Source organism: Hesperophylax consimilis, chromosome 14, assembly GCF_061612785.1.
Source record: "Hesperophylax consimilis isolate HC1 chromosome 14, BYU_Hcon_1.0, whole genome shotgun sequence".
NCBI lineage: Eukaryota > Metazoa > Arthropoda > Insecta > Trichoptera > Limnephilidae > Hesperophylax > Hesperophylax consimilis.
In genome coordinates, this window is record NC_142849.1 from 27,225,920 (window position 1) to 27,243,906 (window position 17,987).

The window sequence follows — 17,987 nt, forward strand, 5'->3', positions numbered from 1 at the left end:
ATTGATTTTTTATGTTTAACCTTTCCCTTACATTGCTAAAGAAATCCACGCGTTCCGGTGCTGCGTAGTCAATACACATCTCAAAATAAGCGATTTAATGTCGGAAAAATAAGAATATTCATAGCTAGCTTATGTTTATTATATTTTATATCAAAAGTGATAATAATTGTAATTTAATTGCTGAAAACATGAAAAAACCATCGGCAGATGCTAAAAAAACCTGCGAGGAGTCCATATCTAACGACGGCCCGCGACCGACTGGCGCTGGATGCTATGCGGTCGTAGGTATCGATGGTCTAAATTGAATACAACTACGGACGTGTAGATTTCTCATGTTCCCGCATAGCGAACTAAAGCGGGACATCAATAGCGTGTCCTTTCCTTGCACACTCTTCGCGTAGCAGTGTCACACGATTGATTGTATTGGTGTATTTTATCCCGATTTTTAACAAAAATCTCTGATTTTTAATTGAATTTAAATACTATGTAAAATATTATTTTTTAATTCAGTGCATAAATGTATAATGAAGGAATACCTAAAATCTGAACCCAGAATTTATTATATTTATAGAGTTATTAAAGTTATTAGAAGCAATGTGTAGTAAATACACACCACAGATAAGGAAAGGTTAATGGAACACCTCTAAAAGCAGTGACGCTACATCAAGACCTGAGAGTTGCCACATAAGAAGACTTAAAATGGGAAACACATATCACTGGTATTGTCAAATAGAAAATTTATTAGAAGCAATGTGTTGTAAATACACACCACAGATAAGGAAAGGTTAAAAGTCACCAGAGACCAAAATGCCATCTGGTCATCATCGCCAAGTTGATCCCTTAACACCCTGTAAAGCTACCTACCTATTCGACCTTCGTCCACAAGGATACGCAAGTATCCGTTACTCGATGATTCAAGTATCTCACTGCGAGACTCTAAATATGGCATCACTTGCATCGGACACTTAGTCATACCCGTGCTCAATGATTGGTGGTGAAATATCGATTTCAGTAGCGACGTGGACGTGAGAAATTGTTTGCAACGTCAGTACACAAAATTAGTATCGGATACTTAAATAGATTTGTGGACAAAGGTTATTTTTTGCAATTGGCAAGACAATTTTACAAAATCATAAATTGAATATATTACATATTAATTAATCTATACAGAGTGTTAAAGGACGTACTTGAATTACTTTTAACCAGTGATTTCTGACATTATTTGGAGAAAAAATGTAAAAGATGTTTTGGTCTCCGCTGATTTTTTTTTTTTTTTTTCAAAAACGAACTTTTTTTACTTTTTCCACATGTCTTACTGGTCACTCAGCCGAGTAACTGTTCAACCTCTTAACCCGACTTTAACTGTCAAATACCTACTAATTTTTTTTGTTTTTATTGTAAAAACAAAAACCACCAAAAATGTCACCGGAGACCAAAATCAATTTAATCAAAAAAGTTATATTCAAGGTGACATTGTAAATTTTTATATTCCATATAGTTAGATACAATAATTTATTATGACAAAAAGACAGCACAGGACAGTACAAGATAAATAATGAATTCAGTAACCAACAACTTCATATAAATACTTCAAAACTTATGAACAATACTTGTATAATATGTAATAATGTATTATATTGATGGTAACTCTTTATATTTGACATTTTCGGGAGATATTCTTCACAAACATAATCTTTTTGGGAGATATATCTCCCAGCCCGACACGGTCTGATAAAATGTATGCTATCTAATTTTTTATTAAGGTGAGTTATATGATTTAAACAGTGTTAGAAATAGAGAATACCACGCTTTATGTTTACGTTCAAAAATTTACGATACACGCTCCCGAAATTTTTTAAATAATTCTACGAAACAACATTTAGCATTTAAAAAATATTTGTCAAGGTTTGCAAATTTTTTCACAAATATTTTTATAAGAAACGAAAAAAAGTGATAATTATTTTTATAATACTTTTGTCATCAAATAAGTTTTGTCTAAATTGGTAATTACAATTTACACAATAAAAACCATTGGTAAGCCACTATAAAAATTTTAACTAGGTTTGCGTTCAAAAATTTAATATGGTTATTTTTAACACTAAAATCTGAAAGAATCTTTCGTCTCCTTTCAATAACAGTATTTTATTTTGAAATACGTTCAAAAACAGCGAATTTATCTGGAATCGAATATATCTTTTGCGCATTCTACATTCTGAGAGTTCACATATGAGAAGTACATTGAAAAATCTTTGAGGCTTTAGGGATTAATATCTACAGTAATAAATCATTTCCTTTTTAATATTACATTTACAGAAGAAGTAAGTAGGCTTTAACCACTCAGAACATTAGAACGTCAAAAGACGTAAATATGATAATAGCGGTCAAGACATTAGAACGTCTTTTCACGTAAACGCGCGAGATTTTACAAAAATCGATTTATTTCCATCACTAGTATACGGATTGCCATGATTTAAAAAACAGAGTATCGATAATGAATAACGCTACGCGTATGTATTCAAGAATATCTATGGAATGTAGAGGTGCATTATCTAAGTCGATTGGATCTGTCATCTTGTTCGTTCATAATTTATTGCGTTTCTAAATAATTTATTAAAAATATTTTAGTTTGGACGGTTAATATTTTGAGGTGACTAATAGTTTTTAATTATATTTCTTCAATATATAAAGTGTTATTTCTTTATGATACTCAGAAAAAAGTACATTTTTCACAGCTTTGAAAAAATGGTCAGCGATTTTTACATATTTTTGACGTTTTCAGAAAATGTATATTTAGAAACGCAAATATTTACGTATAACAAAACAATACGATAGTGAATTTCATAATCTTTCCAAAACATTTTTTAGAATGGGGCTACGTTTCCTAAAACGTGAGTTATGAAGCTTTTAACAAAACTCGTGAATAACACAAAAATTTTCACGTTTTGACAGTTCGCAAAGGAACACAAAGTAAATAAAAGTCTTTGTCTGAGAGGTTAACATTACAATTTGTGCAATAAAAAAAGCACAACTTCAGATTTAGGTATGTACTTACACGTATAACTTCAGATTTGGGTATGTACTTACATGTATAAATTCAGATTTAGGTATGTACTTACATGTATAACTTCAGATTTAGGTATGTACTTGCATGTACAAAATCAGCGAATTATTTAAACAATTTATTACAGAGAAGATAATATCTTGTATTATGATTAAAAATGCAAAAAAATTATGCCAATAAATAGACCGATACAGAGACGGTACAAAGTTAAGAAAAATGTAAATACATACTAATATTGAAACTTTGTACCACTGAAATAATATTATTTTTTTGGAAAAAATAACTAAATAAATTTAATTTCTCATATCCTACATTATATTTGCATAATATGTTGATAAAAAATGCACACATTATGTAAATAAATTCATTGTTATTTTATCCAAGGCTATTAATATTTAAGTACATCATGTTTATTTTTGTTGTTCAAGTAAGGTCACTTAAAAACACGTGGAAAATTTAAAAAACACTATAATAATTGAGTAAATATTTGAATTATTATGTTTTACACAATATTATTCACAACAACCATGTTAATCAAGTAAAAGATAATTAATTTTCAATTGTAAAGTTTGCACAAGACTTGAATAAATTTTATTAAAAGTATATTTCGCTATTTTGTCTATAATTTTATTATCACTTAAAAATAGGTACTTGGTCTGTTCTGCCTGCAGAATAAACTTGATTTGTACTCAAAACATTGATCTGTATCAGTTAAAGTGTTAGCCAAGTTTAAAAAATTATTCTTAGGACGGGTTGTTTCGGAGAATTTGAACAATTCATCAAATTTCAACGTTCATTTTCAAGATCTGTGAAAGATTTTTTCAAGTTCTGTTTTTATTTCAGTTTTGTCAAGCAACTAGCCTACAATGATATAATAACAGAACTTGAATAGGACTTTCACAGAACCCGAAAATGAACGTTGAAATTTGATGAATTGTTCAAATTCTCCGAAACAAACCGTCCTTGGTAACTTAACAATTGTTCTTAGTAACTTGTTGAGGTGTTACAAACTTTCTTCACATAAATGACATTAGCACCATTTTTTTTCTTTTACATACATGAAAGGTTCTAGTTAAACAACAATTCTAGGCAATTCAAGTATAAAAGGATTATTGAATGGTTTTGTGATGCGTAGAATGAATTCTTCTTTCTTAGCCTTATCTATGCGGCTATCGCATATGTAATCCATCAGCGGCTATCCCCATATACAGATGTCGTCGCATATTTGGTTCACAAAGTTTCACTAAAACATACCTATATATATATAGTGTCAAAACGTGCCGCATGATGGAATAGATTGCGATGAAAAGGCCAGCATTATAAAGGTTAATGCTTCCGTGATCTATTTCCTTCTGATTTTAATGTGTATTTTTTATTTCTTTCAGATTCCTCAAACAGTTACAACTAACCTTTAGACAACACTCCCGCGTTTTGGGTGGGTTTCGGCTTTGGAATAAATACATTACTTGTTAAGTTTGTCAGTTGATCAGAACTTCTTCAAAGGATCATATGAGGCTAGAATCGGATTTTAACAGTTTTCTAATGTGAAACAATATGGTGCTATGTAATCATTGAATAGTGACAATGTCAAATAATGTGACTGAAGTTTAAAACAAATCATCCTTAGTATGATATGTGTTTTATTGTTCTATTAATTTACACCAATAAATTGCCAATCACCAGTCTGAACAAAGTAACTAGAACACTATCATGTAAAGTATATTGACACAGGTGAACAAAAATTTGTGAATTTTCCATAAAAAAACGATTTTTGTTTATTTGGTAAAATCCAAGTGATTCTTATCGAACTCAAACATTTGAAATGAAAAAACCTGAAAAAATGTGAAAACGTTTCTAGACAGATTAGTACATACAACAAATCATCAGAGAATGAATAAAAACTTTTCTATGACAAGAAATAGAGCTACATAATATAATATGTACATAATTCTCTATGGCAAGAATAAATTCCAGAAAGATGAAAAGAAGACATTGTATTTAGATATATTTACTAAGAACCATTTTAACACTCTTATAACAGCTGTATCTGAAATCAGACCATTATTGAAGGCACAAATTAATTAATATTTACATAGGCACCTCCAACAATTAATTACCTAAACTCCTATTTTAAGTACTTCTTCTTTGCAAAGTGCATTCCTATGCCAATTAGTGAAGATATTGTTGCAATTAGTCCAACCTTCACGTCTCCAATCTTTCCCCCCCATAGCCATCCTTCGGGTAAACAGTTGACAGCGTGAACCACATCCATCATGAGCTTGATGCAGGTGATAGTTTCAATCATGTGACGCGCTGCAATCTGGAACTGGACTTCGGGACTCTGTGACCCACTCAAAACGCGGGAGTGTTGTCTTTTGGTTAGTTGTAACTGTTTGAGGCATCTGAAAGAAATAAAAAATACACATTAAAATCAGAAGGAAATAGACCACGGAAGCATTAACCTTTATAATGCTGGCATTTTCATCGCAATCTATTCCATCATGCGGCACGTGGGGATAGCCGCTGATGGATTACATATGCGATAGCCGCATAGATAAGGCTAAGAAAGAAGAATTCATTCTACGCATCACAAAACCATTCAATAACCCTTTTATACTTGAACTACTATATATGGCATATATGTAAGATCTCATCTCGAATTTGCAATTGTCATTCGGAATCCTCAATACCATACTTATATTAACCGAATTGAAAATATTCAAATAATATTTTTGAAACACCTGTCGTAACGTTATTTAAATGTAAAATGTAAAATTAATTCACATTTTTTTATGCTTCCGATTTTGTTGTCCGGGTTAAATCTTCCCCATAGGAAAAACTAAACCCTTCCACTCACTTTTCCACAAATGATCAGCTAGTCAATCAACACAATGCAAGTGCATTATATAAGCAAAATAAATACAAAACAATACAAGAACAACAACACGTCAACTCACCAGAGATCAAATGGGAAAAAAAAATTCACCGACTCCAGATATTTTCATATCAGAGGGTTCGGCTCGGTAGAACTTCTAACAGGGCCTATAAATCCTACTGATCCCTCAACATAAATATTTAAAAAATCTTTCGTTATCCTACATGTATTCAAAATGACCGACTTTTGCATCTTTATATATAAATTTTTTGATAGATCTAATACGCCTAAATTTTTAATGAGAGAGCTAGGTATAATGCCAGTAGCCGAAATAACGAACGGTAATATTTTTATAGTCTGAGAATGCCAAATTCTTTTAATCTCATTTCCTAAATCTGTGTATTTTCTTATTTTTTCATTAACAGATTTTTGAATATTACAGGAATTTGGAATAGCGACATCAATGATATAAGTGATTTTTTTAATTTTGTCATGTAAAACTATATCGGGTCTATTATGTCTAATCGTTCGGTCTGTTACATAGTATAGTTTCATCATAATATATTTTATAAAATTCGTTTTCTAAAAATGAATTTGGTTCGTATTCATAATATGGTATTATATTACGGCAGTCAATCAAGTTATGTTTAATTACCAAACTTTGGTGAATTATTTTTAAAACTTGATTGTGCCTAAATGTATATTCGGACGGTGCTAATATAGAACATCCCGATATAATATGTTCTATAGTTTCCGGAAAAGCCAAACATTTTCTACATAAATCATCAATTTGATTTGTATCTTTGATTACATGCTTCCTATAATTTTTAGTATTAATGACTCTATCCTGAATGGCAAGCATAAATCCTTCTATTTCCGCGCTCAACTCTCCAATACTCAACCATTTGTTTGACGAAAATTTGTCAACATACGTTTGGTTGAGATAATTGAAGTGTTTTGCGTGTAAAATTTTATTTGACCAGGAATCTAATAATTCCTGGTTGGGATTTATAAAAATGTTGGCATTCTCATCGTATAAATTTAAAGGTGTAATATTTCTATCTGCCTTGCAAATTATTTTGTGCATTTCTGAGCTTTCCTATGGAAAAAAGTTCTTAGCATTTCTACCTGATTATGTTTCAAAGAAGTTATTTTGACTATACCTCTACCTCCTAAATTTCTAGGTAAATTAATTCGTTCTATAGCTGAATTTGGATGATGGCAATTAAACTTTGTTAGCGTAGTTCTAATTAATCTTTCTAAGTTATCTAAATCTGTATTGGACCATTTAATTATGCCAAATGAGTATGTTAATAGAGGTATTGCCCAAGTATTTATTGCTTTTACTAAATTTTTAGCAGATAGATTGCATTTTAAAATTTATAACTATATTATTATTAACTATTATATTATTATAACTATATTATTATTAACTGGTTTATTTTATACTCACCATTTTAAATGTAAAATTTATTCACATTTATAACTATATGTTTCCTAAATAAACTTTTTTTTAAAAATGCAGAGGATGGTATGATTTGAAATTATCACGGCCCAAAATATTAAAGTGATTTATTTTTGGGTTATTATGCCGTTGTTGCGCTTCCTACTTTACGGACAGCGTCACAGCATCCATCACATCTGCCCTGATGATGGATGTGTTTCAGGATGATATAACGCTGTCCGAAAAGTTAGTTGAGGAAGAAGGAAGTGCAAAACGGCATAATAACCAAAAAAAATTACGATAAAAATGCAGAGCTTAAAAATAATCATAGGAATATTATAATTTGGAGACCAATATTTAAGATGTGTATATACACAAAGAATTTAAATTGTGGCTTGCCATTATTACTACACTAACAAATGTATAATACTTTATTAGCATGAAGTATTCTTTTAAACTTTTAGTAACAGATACAGAAAGAATTAGTGTTGGAGTTGGAGGTAGAATTAGGAGAAAGAAGAGGTGAAGGGGGCATAGAGAAAGGTGAGTGGTTTACCGGGAACATATTAAGAGTGGGTTATAGGGCAGAATGGTGATTTGCTGGAAAACGGCTCTCTAAAACGGCTTAATACTACCTTTCGTACATCATTCTCAGACTTCATATTTTTTGTTACCAAATAACGGACTATTATTTTTCAGTCTGCCTATTTTTTTTTGTAGTTGTTGTAGGCATTCGACCATAAAAAAATAAAAACATTGATACACCATACAACCCACTTTTAAAACTTCGATCTATGATTATCGCGTTAATAACGATTTTACACAATATTTTTAATTTAATATATGTATATAATACACACATCTGTAGAAGTACGGCCTCTTATTATCGGTATGATATCTGTGGATATTAATAATTAAATAAATACTTCATCTTGCACCAAATTTTCAACACATTTCAGTCTTTTACTTATTACGGGATAAAAGCCCCCGTGAATGGTGATGAAACTGTACGCTCCGTGTTTGACGGCGTATATATTTCGAAAATGCCATCAAAATGTTTCATTTCCGGGTCTACAAGTAGAATACCGACTCACTTGAACCATTACAATAATCTAAGGAAGCTACAAAAACAGTAAGTACTCACAAATTCTCTTTTTTCACGTAAATTTTGTCGCATTGTATTAGTGTCAAATTATTTAAAACGCGTAAAATACAACATTTAATATGCGTTCCTTTTCCTAACGGTTAGCACGAACGTCATAATGTTGATTTTTTTGCCCTTTATGTAAGTGTTTGTGAGTGTGAGAATTCATTGTCTTTAAGCGCTCTGACTAAGTTGAGAGAGTAACGTTTTTTATATGGCGCGTTTGGTAATAAAACCAAAAATTACCATCTAACGCCGAATCATTTTTAGTTTGGTAAAATCGGCCGTTTTAAGTGATAACAAGTCAAGTTTTTCATTGTTCCGATCTTACATGTAAGGCGTATTAATATAAGGAGTAAACAAGTTTATTACTGTTTTTTTATCTTTAGATTAAACAGACAGAAAAAAAAAAATACCATCTCACGCCGAATCATTTTTACTTTGGTAAAATCGGCCGTTTTAAGTGATAACAAGTCAAGTTTTTCACTGTTCTGACCATACATGGTAAGGCGTATTAATATAAGGAGTAAACAAGTTTATTACCATTTTTTTATCTTTAGATTAAACAGACAAAAAAAACTTTTTAAGGAAATTTACAATTATATCGCCTTTCTGTGTATAAACACGTAATCATTCACACTTTGTCAAATCAAAGATATTCTATCTATGTGTTGTAAATAATAAGAGTTTTTTAGGAAACAATTTTTTCCCTACCGAGAAAACACAAGGCCTCTAAGTCTATAATAGCTAGGTAACATTTTTTAACACCCATATGAGGTAAAAATTGTGAGGCGCATATGACGCCGTTCTATTCGTATAAAGAACAGTAACTTTAAATTCAGTAAATTTAAATGATTCACCATTTCATATATTTATTATGCGTCAATACATCTTAAACAAGAGGTCGAATCGTGGACTCGTTGAATAATATTCGTATTTAGGTGTTATATTTCAACCTATTGACGTACATTTTTTCAATAGCGTTGGTCGTTGAATGAATATAACTATTATTTCCAACGGCTAGTTATATTTTGATAGAGTACTAGTATGAATGCATTGTGCAGCCTTGCACGATAGCTACTGCTATGGTTAAAACAGATTATTGTTTAGTTGTACTAAATAACACAGAATAATTTAACAAATATATAAATTTAAAAAAAAACTTTTTTTATTTCTCAAGGTCAATATTATTAATGATGTTATTAATATGTATAGATATTCTATCAAATATTAAATTTTTAAATTTACCAAAAAAATCCACCTTCTATTTTCTCGAAAACGAAAACTCAAATAAAAAAAAGTCATAACCCAAAATTAACTTTAAATGAAAGGTAGATTCATTCACAAGTTATACCGTTTATACCACGAGATTCCGAACACCGTGTAAAACAAACTTTCTTTGTATAGGAAATGTTTCTCAAATGCGATTCGTAAAGCCAAAAGCCGTTCAAATCTAAGTGCGCCCTACTGTCGAATTTGGCAGCCATCTCTGGTCCGGAGCCCCTAAATACCTGAAAAAAACCCTTGACTCTGTGCAAAAACGGGCGGTCCGTTTGATAGATTCCCCAATCTTAACAAACGGACTGCAATCTTTAGAGCACAGGCGTCAGGTAGGTATGCTGTCCTTGTTCTATCGGTATTACAATGGAAGATGCTCTGAGGAACTAGCGTCATAGATCCCTTCGGCACCGGTGCGTAGTCGGGATATACGCCAAACGCGCGCCCAACATTTGTACACGGTTGACATTTGTCACATGAGAACGGGTCGCTTCTACGATTCGTTCTTAAGTTCAACAGCTCGGCTGTGGAACGAACTGCCGGCCTCTGTGTTTCCTCCCTCCTACAACATGGGACTCTTCAAGACCCATGTTCACTCCTTCCTCTCCACAAAAAGACCCTCCACACAGCATCCCCAAAGATGACATAGGCCCTGAGGGAAATTATTTTCTTCAGGGCACTCCTGTGTGGAGTTAATATAAAAAAAAAATTTAAAAAATTAGATTTGACAACAGCAAGTGAATGATAAACATTTATAAAAAATGTTAAATTATGCTAAATAATGTTAAATTATGTTAAATGCTTTACCAAAATAGAAATAAATTAAAATTAAATTAAATTAAATTCTGCAAATAAGTCATACCTTTTTACTAAGTTGTTTGTTTTACTTAATATTTACGATTTACGATTGCGTATGTTCATGATGCGCGACATGATGAACGCACATTTGACGTTATATTTTAACAAGTTCATTAATGTACAACTACCGCCCTCTAGCGATAAAAAATGAAGACATATTGACAGTTTGAGAAAAAATCCACTGGCATATAACAAGCGCTTAAGAATGAGACAATCACTAAATTTAATTGGTTATTGTTTATGCTCCAAATACATACTATTATTGAAATTCCGAGATATCATATCTTTGTCATGACGAAACAGGTTGATAGCGGAAATAAATTTCCTTCATTCCTTCATAAATTTCCACATTTAGCTCCATTATTAGACGATAGTAGAAAGAATTCAACGCTGAATTTTCTGCCGTTAAAAACTAAACCAAAAATCAAGGATCCGCATTGTCTCTTTATGTGCCATTCGGTGGCATTTGAGTGGGAAAGTTTGTTTTTGTGCTTCCGAGCAGAGCACAGATTTACAAACCGGGATTCCGTGATTGATTGAACTATTGGTGTGTTAACTCTCGGACATTCTGTCCGATGATATTTCATTGGGCGCTTTTATAATTTTGACGGCAGCGGCATTGCACGGCATGACAGGGTAGCAAAATCTATAGGTTAAAATCTACATGGTATGAAGATTATATAATTTACCATTTTCGCTGTCGTCCACGGCATGTCATTCAGTAAATAAAAATCGTCTTCGCAGGTGGTAAATTATAAGCGTCTTCCTTGCATTGCTGTCATGCTGTGCTATGCCATCGTCGCGACGTTGCCGTCAAAATCGTAGTACTTCAATAACCACATTTATATTTGAGAGACATGGATAATTCAGAAAACTATTGTGTGGGTGTAAAGATTGTAATTAGATTTATAAATTTAAATCTTTCAAAAATTAGCTGCCCTCTAGAATAAGTCCAATATATTTGGATGTACTTGTATTTTCTTTCTGAATGATGCTATCTTGTAACATATTTGTGTATAATCTTATAGATAAAGAAATGATTTCAATTTATTAAGAAGTGATTGATTAATATCTTAATAGAACCTTATATTGAAGTCAGATAAGAACATTGATTTTTATAGATTTTCCTAAGTTCCCAAATGTTTACAAAGATATTGTATTAAAAGTTTGATGGTTTTTATACTTACTTTCCAAGCACACACCAATGGTGTGATAGATCCCTTGCTCTGTCGGGGGCTGCCCCTTCATCGCATCACTATAAATAAATATAGGCAATTACCTGATTAATGTGAGGTACAAGGAGGTAACCCAGAAGACAGTATTGGCCGTATCGAATTTTTCCATCTGCTTTTCGCTCAGCTTTATTATTCCTAATTCTCCAAGCCATCCCACTTTTTCAAGAGGAAGGAATAGCTGGTCTACTATGTTAGTAATTACACCGAGAAAACTGGAAACTCCATCTGGTTCCTGAAATAAAAACCATTATTTATAATATTAGAAAATAAGATGAAAGAAAATAATTGTAAAAACGGTACCTAAAGGATTGTGAATTTTTTGAATGTGGACATATTGACAGAACGCTTTCTAGAGGAATGTCCCCTTCTTCAGTATTCCGGAAGCACATCTTTAATAAACCAAGTGACTTCCGATGCCGTCCATTGGCTGGAAAACCTAAGGATCCCACTTTGATCTCCTCCATACAAAGAAGAATAATGTAATAAATAGTGTTGTTTCTTCTAATGAGTCTAGCTGTATCCAGTTCGACTATGGAAACCCCAATTGGAAAATAATGTGAAATGGAAGGTGTAAGAGAAACGTTGGAAAGTATCGTAATATGAAGAGACTTTTAAATCGAGGGGCGACTCTGATCATCGCAGATATCTGCATAATTCTCACTTCCACTCAGAATATACTCGATTTTGTTGTTAATACAATGATGCTTCGAAAATAAGTGTCAAATTAGTAAATTTCTAGTTATATTCAAACATATTTGAGGCTTGAATTGTGAAGCTGTTTTGTAATATACTTTCAGACAGACAGAAACGTAAATACATTTTATACATTCCTCAACGATTATAATACTTTCATATCATTTATGTTGTAAAGTCCGTGTCTATCCATATAAAACTACTTGAATATTCTAAGTATTTATTTTTTTCCACCCCATAAAATTTTCCCCCACAAATGTTTTCATAAATAAATTACTTTATTTTTCATATCTCACAATCACTTTATGGGTACACATACTTATAATTAGAATACACATGCCACTGACACGCTGAAGACCGCTACTGGCATGTTTTTGAGCGAGTTTCTAACATGTGTATCTGCAGCTTAATGAGGATATATACTCGATTAAGTGGTATTCAAACTAATTATAAAGAGTTATTTAGTTTTATAGTTAAAAATTGATAAAAGTCACCCTATTTTATGGTACCAGGCTATTCAGATCTAGTTATTAAACGTAGTTGAAGGCATTTCAAGCAGCATTTCGATTCTGAATGTCAGGTTCAAAACATAATGTTTTAAAAAGGTCAACCACAAATGTATGTATTATTTGGAATTGATTGCTTTCTATTTTGCACAATTCACAGCTGTGCAAATTTAATGTCTACAACTGGTTATGTAAGAACATAAAATCATTAAGTTTTTGATTCAACACCGTGAATTGTAAACCAAATAATGATCATATTGCACTATTGTAAATGTAGCATCAAAACAAATATTATGCTTTTTTACTGACTAATTAAGTAAATAGACCAGAGTGGTAGATCCTGGGGAAAATAATTTTCATCAGGGCTTGTCATCTTTGGGGATGCTGTATGGACTTTTTAAGGAAAGGAAGGAGAGGATGTTCTGGAAGTTCTGAAAAAGGTATGAGGAATGGGTAGGAATCTGGGAGTAAGTTTGTCGAGGGTGATGGATGTGTCAACCCATCCCTTCCACTGCGGTCAAAGGTGACGACTTGAGAGTTCAAAGGGTCTTCAAATGGCTTTTGTGTTTAGTGACCAGATCTGAACAGCCAGGTACTTCCCAATCTTCATATTTCCTTCCCACTTACTTCTGCCTTACAACATACCCCAGTTGCGGATACCAATTAAATAGATTCAACAGTTGGGACTCTTTTGCAGTAATCTCATAAAAAAAGCCGTAAACAGTTATATTCGAAGATTCCCATTTTGGGAGACGGGTATAGGTGCCGCCGCCTTGAGAACCATTAACTGGATAACCAACACCTCTGCCATAGGTCACCCCAAGTGTTTTGCGACGTTTGATGACTTTGCAAGTGTAACAGGGTTAATGGGGTGAGGTTTAAAAAGATACGGAAGCATATGCCCTGACGGGCTGCATCGGGAGAGGCCGGTTGAGTGGGATCCTTTGATCTCTGCAACCGGACTCTCTCAACGGATGGATTTATATGTCTGTCACTCCTGGACACACTGACCACAAGATACCAACCTACCCCTCATACCTTTTTCCTTCCAAGAACTTCCAATCCTCCCTTTACTTAAAAAGAAACTCCACAAGATGACAGATGCCCCAAGGGAAATTATTTTCCTCCAGGCCTACTGTGTGGAGTTAATTTTAATTTTTTTTTTTAAATATAGCCATCGCGATGCCTGGTAGATGTGAAACATAGAAATTGGTTTTTATTAAAGGAAGTGAAAATGAAAGTAAACAATTCTTTTATTATTATTAAAATTTACACAAAGAAATATACTACGAATTAAAAATTCATCATCACTTAGAATAGATACATTGCCGATTTAATGAGAATAGAAGCAAATATACCACACAGAGTTTTGATGGCCGGGCAGAAAGAGCCGACAAGTCACGAGGCTTGCCGAATGCAGCGTTATTCTGTGCAAGAGCATCATCCCGTTTTGCCACGATTGCTACTCAAAGGTCGCTAAAAGATGTTTGACATCAAAAACTAGAATAGAAACATTGCTTGAAATGGCTCCAGCTATGTTTAATGACTAGATTTGAATAGCAGAGTAGTTTAAAACCTTCCTCCTTCCCATCCCCACTCCCTTCAGTATCTCAATATACCCCAGTTGCGGATGCTAGTCCAACTAGCTTAAGGCGATGCACTACGTCGTGTAATATTTTAAATTGAGCCGCTATCAATAACAACCCTTACGGAGATGGCGATAAGGTTTAAATTCCCGCTTAACACAATCCGCCTGTTTTGATTTATGCAAGAAAAAAACATGGCCAAAAAGTGCCTTTTATTTTATTTTGTGGATGTTCAGGCATAAATATTTAAAAAATTTTCGATCATTTTATAAATAACTTAATTTTCCGCATTATACAATAAAATCATAACCCAAAATGGGTTCGTAAGTAGGAGATTTTGAACTTTAAAGCAGTTTTCATAGGCCTTTACATTATTTTTTTCTGAGCTTATAAAAAGACTTATCTAGAAAATACTCGATTATTTCAAAGGCCAAGATGTATTCTACTCGCAGTATTTAATTAAAGCATCTGAAACATTTCTAGGTGACCAAATTTTCAAACCAAAAACACATGATTTTGCATTATTTAGGATTCTAGGACGGTATTAAAATAATTAATATTGCTCTCAAAACAACAGTCGGTAGGTAACAGGGCAACAGTTTCAGTTCCAATAAATGGGTACTTACATCTTTCCCCAGTCCGTACTCCAGGGTGTATTTGAGCATGGGTATGTCATCAAACAGTCTCATGGTGGCTCGTGTGGCAGAGAGCTTACTGCTCGCTCGGAGGAGACCCTCATTCTTGGAGGCACTGCCCCACAACTTAAGCGTGTAACAGGCTAGACGTACCACCTAAATAAAATAGAAGATTAAAGATTAGTTTATTTTAACAGAGTTAAAAATGTTAAGGCAGTGATTTTACAAAGTGGTTTTGTGGAATAATAGAGTTGTTACTTTGACTTCTGTAGTGTTCGAGTGAGATGGCAACAGACAAAGATTTATATAGGGTATTGCATACTCGCTCACTCTTTTTTCAACCCAACATTCTACTAGAATAGACATTAGCGCTCGTGATCTCTTGTGTAATTTGTCTTACAAATTATAATAAATTTGCCGAATACAGCAGACTATTAGTAATAATTCCTACACTCTACCCAGGACTGGCCCTGTGCTGGTGCATTTGGAGCTGTCCGCTCCAGGCACCGACTTGCCAAGGCGCCAAGGAGCTGACAATACCTAACACCCAATACAGAGCCCTTAAGGTTTTTAATAGCGCCAGTCGTCGTTTGGCTCAAAGCCAGCCCTGACCTCTACTCCTCTACCCCTTCACATAACAGGTTTGATATCACAAAAGGTGTTGAACAATGTCACTGTGTAATGTCACTGTAATGTGTAATGTCACTGTGGTTATCCAATCTATATGCAAGAATTGAAAGGTGTGGGATTGGGTGTGCGAAAATTAACAATTTGCTAGTATGTGATATATATATTTGTGCCTATCCGAAAGAGATAAACGGAGACTAGAGGCTTTTGAGATGTGGTCCTATAGAAGACTGTTAGGAATTTCCTGGAGAGACCATATTACAAATGAGGAGGTTCTCCAAAGAATCGAAGGAGGAAGGCACCTGCTCAGGACCTTGTCCGAAAGGCGTGCAAGATGGATCGGCCATGTTATACGACAAGAAGGCCTCTTGCATGTCATAATGGAGGGTATGACCGAGGGGACCAACTCTAGGGGACGCCCACGCCGAGAGTACCTGGAGGACCTGCTGGTGGACGTGCGCTGCTCATCATATGCAGAAGTCAAAAGAGCCGCACAAGACAGGGAAGAATGGAAAAGGAGATTAGATGAAATTGCTGCAAACCAATCCCAGGATTGAAACCAGGGAGAGAGAGAGTATGTTGTCTGTTGTATGCTGATGATACGGTGCTGACTTCTAACAGTATGAAAGATCTACAGTCTGGTGTCTAGGATAAACGAAATAAGTTTTCAGAATAAGTTAATGACGAATGTAAGTAAGACTAAAATTATGGTGTTTGAAAAATAGGGCACGAAAATCGTGTGCAATATAGTTGTGAATGTTGAACACAGTACAAAATTAACTATCAAACAACTCGGTTTTGGCACACGCTCCTTGCTTCTTTCTCATTTATACACCATCTTATACATTCTCACATTTCACGCATAGATAGGATAAGCAATAGATTCAAAACAAAGGGCGTAATAGCCATCCCAATGCTAACAAATACCACGGCTCAGCACCACTACTTGATAAAAACATTATTTTCTTTTTGTATATACGTACTCCTCCTATAAACACGAGCTCTTGGAGCTCACCTTATGGAGTAGTAGAATAATTAGGAAAACAAAAATTGCATAGTGTTATAATTTGAAATCTTGTATTATTTTGTAATAAATAAATAAAAATTGTAATGTTATTATTTTTCAATTCCTAAACTTTAAGACTTACTCTTCTATAACAAAATATAAATAAAAATCTTTTTGGATAAAAAAATAAGCAAAATCCCTTTGCACCGGAAAACAGAATGAAAAGTTAAGGCAATAAACCATTGCTGTGAAAGGGTTGCAAAATCTGGCTATCCTAGTCTAGTCACTCAAACTAGTATATGGTTAGATAAGGAATAATAATAACTTTTGTATGAATTCTTGAATTAAAAACTAATCAGATTGATATTAGATAAGTTTAATTTAAAATTAAATAACTTTGAAACCATTTTTTTTCTATTGATTTTCAACAAATATTTTTAAGATTATTTGTCGAGGTAAATGTGTGACAAAGTTTACATACCCACATAAATTTATATTTTGTTAATTCATTTTATGATCAAGTCAGTACTCACCTTATCGCGCCCGTTGTAGGTAGAGAGTAAATCGCAGATATCGTCCATTGTGAATCAAATTCAAGCGCTCTGTGTCAACATTCAGGAATTCTAACACAGCCATATGATAAGATACGCAATCTGGTGCCAATGCTTTCACTTTCAATTTAAACTGCCGCAGGCAGTTCCACTTCTACTAGGAATTCATGTCGGCGAATTAACAATTAACCTTCAAGTTTTGCATTCGTATTGATGTGTCAAACTTGACACTTGGACAGCTGGCATTAGACGGTAAATTATATTAGTATATCATTTCAAACCTTATATTTCCATTTTTATATGAAATCGCAAACCAATTTTGCTTGGCTAATAAATCTTTCAGAAATGAAACGTCAATGAACTAAAAATACTTATATAATTGGTCTTCCGTTGAAATATTCATAATTTCAAGCGTTGAACGGTTGCAGGATACTTTAATATATTTTATGCGTTTTTTTTAAATCAAGAAAGGTTTATATATTTTTTTT

General features: G+C 33.3%; 1 protein-coding gene across 1 annotated transcript; it reads right to left on the minus strand.

Moving 5' to 3' along the window:
- Positions 1-3,391: 3,391 nt before the first annotated feature.
- Positions 3,392-17,919, minus strand: LOC149418133 (peroxisomal membrane protein 11C-like). Its single transcript, XM_089639669.1, has 4 exons — positions 17,482-17,919; positions 15,307-15,471; positions 11,940-12,127; positions 3,392-5,463 (listed from the first exon to the last, which is right to left on the minus strand). Exons 1-4 carry the CDS (start codon positions 17,527-17,529, stop codon positions 5,187-5,189), a joined length of 678 nt encoding a protein of 225 aa, XP_089495795.1. The 5' UTR covers positions 17,530-17,919; the 3' UTR covers positions 3,392-5,186.
- Between the last annotated feature and the right edge of the window lie 68 nt (positions 17,920-17,987).